Raw genomic sequence first — 8,229 nt, 5'->3', positions numbered from 1 at the left:
CAGAGACAAAAACCAGTCTGATCAGACTAAACCTCAGCAACATTTGGTTTACTCATGTGCAGTTGGGTCCAGTGTGAGATCCAATCACAACAGCCTCAAGTTTGTAAATTCAAGCAAAATGGAGACTTTATTAACTGACCAGTCAGATAGCAGAACATCCACCACAACATTAATAAAACAAGGCTGAAAAAAAAAAATTAAAATGCTAGAATAATTATTAAGTAAAAGATTGCAAGCTGCTACAAAAACAAGTTCCCCAGTATAATCAATCAACCATACAATTTCATATAACTATCTGCATTCATGTAGTGTAACTAGTAGTCAGTTGCCAGTGATCAGAAGATGCTAGGACTGGACAAGGTAAAACAGATGCTACAATATTTACCATGTTTAGTCATAATATGTATATGTTTGCCATACATGATCTTTATGCTTTCATCAACCATGGCCTGAATGCAACCATTTTATGGTAAAGTTGGACCATTGCTTATCTGTTGTATGGATCGGTACTTTTATTAAGTAACAATACCTTTAACAATATGAGGAACATTTGAGTGTTGTACGGATGTACGACCTACTACAAGAATAGATTTGCTTATTAGATATACCATTAATGGGTAAAGTTTTGTGGTTAAGGCTATTCAAGGTGAAACTTTTATGGTAAAGCTTAAAATTATGAATAACGCATAGCCAGGTTATTTCAACTTAGTGGGGACTTTCACGGCCATGATTTACTTTAAAACCATGAGACTTCCGCTGTTTATGTAACTAAAAATTACAGCATTAAATGAAATGGTCAGTTTTTATTAGCATGTGCAAAAATTAGTTGTATTTTCATGATCAATTTGTACTGGTCCACACAACAAATTGTTGTACTAACTACGTATATTAGCCACTATTAACCAGATCAAAGGGTGGATCTTCACTTCTTGTACCTTATTCAAATTACACTTAATTCACATTTCTTTAAAAGCCTTTACTTATTAAATATACTATTTTATTAAATATATTATTTCATTATAATAATAATAACAGGATGGTGGTAGTGAGTCAATCAGAGTGAGATGATTTAAGTCTGTTACGTTTGTGAATAAAAACAAGATTTCTCCATTTGTACATCCTTAGAGCACGTGAGGCTTCTCTTAACAGGGTACTAGTGACCCTCTTAATAATGACCAGTCCAGTAAAACTACCAAACACTATGTTGTACGAGAGGACCAGCCACCAATTACGAATCCACTTGATGTCTCCAAAGTGACCCAGTAAGTCAAATTTGGTGATCCCTATAAGGAAAAGAGAAAAAAGTACTCATACCAAATTGTAGCGTGCATGTCTACATGCATGTGGACAACAAAAGATAAGCGTACTCACTCACAAACACACATGTCCATATGTCACACGCACACGCACACGCACACGCACACGCACCCACACTTACCTAGTGCCCTAGACATAACTGGTAGAGCAGAACTTAATATCAGCAGTACTATACAATTACTGATGATCTATAGTGGCACAACATTTCAGACATATCTCATTTACCCACACACACCTTAATCATTGAGGTACTATGTAATTCTGGCTGGAGTTTGGATAGTCCTGGAGTACTGTAGAAACCAACTACTGATGCCATCATGAAATATCTGTTGATAGTTAAGAACCTACAAAATGAGTAGGTGCATACATTTAGTGAGGAGGCAAGTAATTCTGGTAATTCTTCTCTGCATGTGCTGTGTGTGTGCGTGGTGTGCACGCATGCGAGCTCAAACCTTGACCTATGAACTTTATTCTATGCCATATAAAGGATACAATATGATGACTACTTCAATTATGGCTCCCAATGGGCCAAGAAATGATGCATGATCTTTTCCAAACAAGTTCTCCTAAATTCACACAACATTTTAACAGATTCACACAAGATGGGAATAGTTATCACTAACTTGAGCTCCTCTAGGTTTGGAGCTGCCCTTGAACAACACATACACTGAGTTAAAGCCAACCAGTAGAAGTGATACAACCTGAAAAATATTATTTTAATAACAACTAATACAATAAGCAGATCGAAATACAGTTACCGTCATTGCAAGCAACATGAAGAAACACAGGGGATAAAGAAAGTTTCTCTCTAGACTTGAAGATTTCTTTATTTGTTCTGCATACAAAATATGTAGTGCATAAACCATGAGTACATGTAATAAGTACTTACCCAGTCTGTGTCGTTCCTGCCTCACTGATGATAATGTATCATTTAGCTCATCCACGGTGAGACTGGCATTGCTTAGGTCACCAGCAATAATATTAGAACGTTCTAGAACATCACAAAAACAACATTAAACACACCACAACTACATAAAACATGAGTGCCATCCACACAACACATGCATATGTACATACACATGTACATACCAAACATGGGGCCAAGTAAATTAAAGTATAGTGGACCTTCAGTTATCAGAACCCCAATGTGTTTCAGAGTTCAGATAAGTAAATTGTTCGGATAACTGAAGCCCATACAAAGCACTGTTGAAATACTCTAATAGAACATACACTTTACTTAAAATATTCTAACTGTGAATCAAATAGATGGCTGCAAATTAATTTTAAACTGAGTCTATAATGGCCTTTGACTGGTTACTTTTCATGTGATATCATTGACCTCAAAATTTTTTTTGACAATAGTCACGCAATCTACAATATGTCTAAAAATGTTTGTGGGTGCCTAATTGTCTGGATTGCACAACAGAAACCCAAGCCACTACCACCACAGGCATAGAGTGAGCAATGAATATATCCACATGTTGTAGAGTAGGCACTTTTGCATAGATTATCTATGACTTTTGTTTATAATGCAAATATCGGATCAATTATCAGTTATCAGCTTCTTTTGGTGATATCCATATTGGATATCGGTACATGTCAAAAACCAATATCGGTACAGCTCTAGTACGAGGGGCCAGTTTATAATCATCATTTGTATACCAATCAAATCATCATCACATGCTGACTTTGAACACCCTGAGATGATACACAATGGAAATATGGCTGATCCCCAACTACTGGGTGTAGAGTAATGAATGATTATGGAAAAGCTTCTTTCTTTGGGTAGCCTCGCAGCAGAGATATTTTTCAACTTGGCAAAGTGATGCTTGGTACCACAGTGCCACTTTTTACCAGGAAATTTATTGTGAGTGCTATCATAGTACATACAAGTCTATGCCTGCAGCTGACGAGATACAAAAAGAACTCGTTTGAAAAAATAATACTTTATACCACCAAGCACTTACTTCTTAAGCAACATCATTGTCAGTGAAATTCTGGCTACATTACAGAGACTAGTGTCATCGTGATGGGCAAAAACAAAACTCAGATGTAGTATATATAGATCTACAATTCTTCTACTGCCTTTTCCAACCTTATTTCATTATGGTATATACGTACAAAGTACAGAATACTCTAAAATACTGTAACCCACTTAGCAACACAACCGCTGTATGGCAAAATTGATTATAAATACCTGTATCATCACTTCCTAAGTGTTCTGTATCGTCTGTTCACCATTTTAGTAACCCCTGCGCTTATGCTGTAATAGTCACGCCCTTAAGTGAATGGGAACAGGAATATCCAGTCCCTTGCACACGATGGCAAGAAATAAAACATCATCATACACTTTTTGACAATGAATAAGCATACACACACACGCACACGCACACACACACACACACAACACACTAACTATTTATTCTTCTTGTCAAATCTGTTTCTTCCAGTTTTATTTCCTCCAGGTTTCGATGTGCAAGTGGGGAAGGAAACTAGACAAGTAAAATGAAAGCACATCATTAGCTTACTAGTGTTTTGCCAAGTCAGCAAAGGCCAATTCAATGCTATACCAATTAGAGGTGTACTGATTAGCTAAAATATTGGCCACTGATATGGTAATTTTTACCAATATCGGTACAGAACAGTAGGAGGACCGATATCGCTACCGATATTTATACAGTAACAATAGTTTATACATAAACGAATTATGCATTGGTTTTCTATGTTATCCATGTGGCTCATTAGTACCAGTGGCTTTTTGTTCATTCTGTAACAAGCGCTACGCTACGCAAAGCCATACAAATACACATGATTCTAGTGTTTTTTGCTGGAAAGCTTATCACAGTCTTTACGAATGAAGCAGTTCTTTTTAATAAAAAGAAGGGTCACAGGATAACCAAGGAAACTTGCTGTACCAGCCTTTTGCACAAGCCATTAAAATATGGAGTAATGCAATCTGTTTAAGGCTTCATGGGAGTATACATAAAAATGTTTGTGGGTACCTAATTGTCTGGAATGCACAACAGAAACCCAAGCTGTGTACCAGCAGAGTATACCAATGAATACATGCACATGTTGTACTTTGCGTGGGAGGATCAAAGCGATGCTGTATCATATTGTCCATACAGCAGTGACAAATATAACTAATCTTAAGTGTCCGGACAACATGTCAGACCACTGAATAAAGTGGCCGGACATAGATATAACACAATTTGTTGGCAGGGATGTAGGACTCCATGGCTTCCTGGGTAATACTGTGTTTATGTAGAGGGATGGGTACCTTAGTATGTGAAGCACACTATCTAGGGGGGTCTGGGGGCATGCCCCTGAGCCTCCCAGGAAATTTTTGAAAAATAGACCCTCTGAAATTGAATCTGAGAGTAATTTCAGCAGTTTATCAGTACACTATTATATGCACACTTCTAATTTTTGTACATAATTAAATTAACCATAATAGCATTGTACATTAGGCTGCTTATTAGCTGTACATGTGTAAGATAACAATTCTTTGATAAGCATAGCTATAGTCTGTTGGTGCGTATATAGTATAAATTTATTCTGCAATTCAAATTTACATTATTAATATGCTGAGAAGTGCTAAGAGGAGAACAGAGCCTAGTGATCATGAGTGCAAGATAGATTAGTAAGTCAGTATACTGTAATTTGGGAAGATTCAATGTTTAATTAAGACTTTAGCTCTCAGTAGGTGATCCATGCAATAAATGTAACTCCTTGTTAACTTAAATGTATGGAACTATAGTAAGGAATATTTCCACATTACAGTATCATAATCAGTTGTGATAGTTATAATTAATCAACTTTACTGATAACATGATAATTAAATAAAGAAGTGACAGAATGATGGTAAGTAGTCATTGTTGTTATAATTTACAATTAAGTGACAGCAAATAATGTACAATAACCCAAGTGCTTAATCTTCGTCAGTTTCACTTTCTTCACCAAACCAATCATCCCACTGCTGGATTGTTGTGCATTCTTCCTCTTCTTCATTATCAGCATCAGATGATCCTGGGTTTCGTGGTCGATAGGCTTTTCGTGGTTGCTGATTGACTCTCCTAGTAGTGCAACAATCAGACCACCACAATTCAATTGCAACATCAGGGCAAAAACAGCCTAGTGGTGGTCCTTCTATGTAGATCTCCAGTAGGTCATTCAGTGTGTCATTTTCTAAGTTAGTTCTCCTAGAAGTCTTCACAACTTTCAACGAGCAGAAGATTTGCTCAACTCGGCCATTGGAAAATGGCAAGCTAAATACAAGGGCGCACAGCTTGAGGAGATTTGGCCATTTACGCTGATCAGGGCAAGTATGAAGCTTGTACCAGACCTTCCGATACTCTGAACGACCAATATCTAAATAGTTTCGTGCATACTCCACAGCGTCTTCAATCTCATCCTGAAGAGTAGCAATCAAAACACCCTTAGCCTCTAGTGGAAGCCTAAAATGTGAAGCAAGGTAGTCCACAGATTCCTTGACATCACACAAGGATTTGTCATTATCATCATCATCAGACAGATTGGCATCTGCACCGTCTGAGTTGGTTACAGTACTTGCAACACGAATTTGTTTTGTCCACGATTGTGTCTCAAGAAAGACCACTAGTGCACGCAATAACTTAATGTCTGACCACATCAACCGCTCCCTCATCTTCTCATCAAGTCTGGTGACATCTTTCAAAGCATCTTGCTTCAACTTTACTTGGACAGCATCACTGAAATTCCGCAGCTCAGCTCCTTGGTAAGACCTCTTGTCCCCTTCATCCTCAATCTTCTGCAACAGGAGCTTAACAGTGGGCCACTCAAATGGGTCTTTCTTTGCCAAGGTTTTCAGTGCTGTGGTAGACTTCAGAGTATTCTTAATGCCAAGGACAATGTCTAACTCACTAGTCTGCAATGACATGCTCAGGAGTGAGGGAGATTTGAGGATGTCTACATACAATGCACACCCAACAATGGTACTATACTTTGTCCAGGTCTTTAAATACCCCTTAATACGAGCCCTCTCATCTGCCTTAACAGAATGGTCCTCACTAAGTGTAATGAGGTGGCCAATGTATGCCCCATAACGGTCAACTACACGCTGAAGTACCTTGCGCTTGTGGTTGATCCACCGTGATCCCTGACACCGAACTGGCTTGTTTCCACCTTTAGGAAACTCATACACTTCTCGCAAATCCTTCACAACCTCTTCTAGTTCCCTTGTCTTCTTCGGTGACTTTTCGTAAAGGTAGAACAGACGTAGCAGCATCTCATCGATACTGATAAAAAGATCGCTGGTGAGGGCATTCTTGGAAGCCAGCTCAAGACGATGGGCATAGCACCATGACCACACTAGCCATGGATGGGAACTCAGCATCATGCCTTTCATTCCATTATGCTCTGCAACATTAACAGAGGCTCCATCAGTTCCTCCTCCTACCAAGACTGGCTTTCCTTCAGCGCTAAGCATGTTCTCATCTAGAATGTCTGTTATTCCTAGTGGTGCCAAGGACTGAGAAAGGCACTTCACAAGCCCACTTGCATTCACCTTCTCGGGAGATTCCAGACTAAGAAATCTAGTGCATGATTTCCTCTCTTCAGCAACATCATCTTTCATGCATGTAAGAATGACTACCAGCTCCTGTTCAACGTTACCTGCATCTGTGCTCCCATCCATTAAAAAACTATAAAAATTATTCTCACAGAGCGACTTGAGAAACTGCTGGCGCTGGGCTTGCGCAATGTAGTGAGTAAATAGACTTGCTGATGGAGCAGTTCTGTAAGCATGGCCCAGTTCAACTCCATGGCGTGATTCAAGCTCGCACAGAGGTACAAATTTCTCAAAGGCGATACCCTCCTTGGCCATAAGGTAACACACATCAAACTTCTTTCGCATTCTTGTGCGATCGACATCACTTAACATTGAGAGGGCACGAGCAATTGGGGCGTACTGTACAACTGGCGTCTTGCTTGCCCTCGCTTGTGCTGTGCGAAGCTCAGCCATGGCTTTCTTGTGTTGTCCTGAGGTTGCGTGGTCCAACAAGTTGCTCGTACGCTGGTTGTCCGATCCATTTACCCACACAGCAGAATAATTTTTCATCGAGCAAATCTTGTTCTGGTACTCCCTGCAGGCCGAACAATACAGGCACGCGACAAGATTCTTGTCCGCTTTGTCTGTCTCGCATTTCAGCCACGATAGTGATTGGTGCTCGCTGTCGTAATTCTGCTGCTGCCACTTTTCGAAGGTCGAAACAGTTATTTGCCGCTTGCTTTTCTTTGTACTGGCTGTAGAACTGCTGGAACTCAAGGCCTGCTGTAATGTCCGTTCACTACGGCGCTTTTGACCGGCCATCTTGACCGACTGTGGTAAAATTTGTTCGGTCACGTAACACCTATGTCCGGTTTTTGTCCGGTGTCCGACCGTTATATTTGTCACTGTACAGTACTAATCAGCTGCATAACTGTACTGTATGAATCATACAGAACAGTTATGCAGCTAACGGCGCAAATACAGTACAGTTATGTGCTTAATTGGGCAAACACAGCACACTTGGGCAAATACAGTACAGTTAAGCAGAGAATTTATTTAAGGAATGTTATATAAACAACACTGTAAATCGCTAAAACCAGCCAAAATAATCCTACGAGTTCATTCTACAGCTAGGAATAGATTGTATAAACACTTACTGATCATCTGATCACAAAGCTTTTAAACACGACTCCACTAAGACAGCACAATTGATCACGTGCGTGACATTATAAATCTCTAAAACTAGCCAAACTAATCCTATTAGTTCATTCTACGACTAGAAATAGATTATATGAACACTTACTGATATCCTTATCACCGAAAATCGCAGAGGTTTGAGTACTAGAGAAAATCGCTCTGAGCCAGATGACCAGGAAGTACAATAT

General features: G+C 39.3%; 1 protein-coding gene across 1 annotated transcript in view; it reads right to left on the bottom strand.

The window, feature by feature from the left end:
• Positions 1–995: 995 nt before the first annotated feature.
• LOC136236303 (limb region 1 protein homolog) overlaps positions 996–8,229 on the bottom strand; it is a 14,864-nt gene continuing 7,630 nt past the window's right edge. Inside the window, exons 8-15 of the mRNA XM_066026441.1 lie at positions 3,734–3,809; positions 2,207–2,308; positions 2,076–2,152; positions 1,941–2,018; positions 1,810–1,883; positions 1,553–1,643; positions 1,439–1,505; positions 996–1,283 (exon numbers count right to left, since the gene is read on the bottom strand). Coding sequence (XP_065882513.1) covers positions 1,051–1,283; positions 1,439–1,505; positions 1,553–1,643; positions 1,810–1,883; positions 1,941–2,018; positions 2,076–2,152; positions 2,207–2,308; positions 3,734–3,809 — 798 coding nt within the window. The 3' untranslated portion in view covers positions 996–1,050. The remainder of the gene's footprint in view (positions 1,284–1,438; positions 1,506–1,552; positions 1,644–1,809; positions 1,884–1,940; positions 2,019–2,075; positions 2,153–2,206; positions 2,309–3,733; positions 3,810–8,229) is intronic.

The sequence above is a fragment of the Dysidea avara genome, chromosome 10 (assembly GCF_963678975.1).
Source record: "Dysidea avara chromosome 10, odDysAvar1.4, whole genome shotgun sequence".
In the NCBI taxonomy this organism is placed as follows: Eukaryota; Metazoa; Porifera; class Demospongiae; order Dictyoceratida; family Dysideidae; genus Dysidea; species Dysidea avara.
Note: the sequence above shows the minus strand (reverse complement) of the source record. Positions and strands in the feature narration are given on the sequence as shown.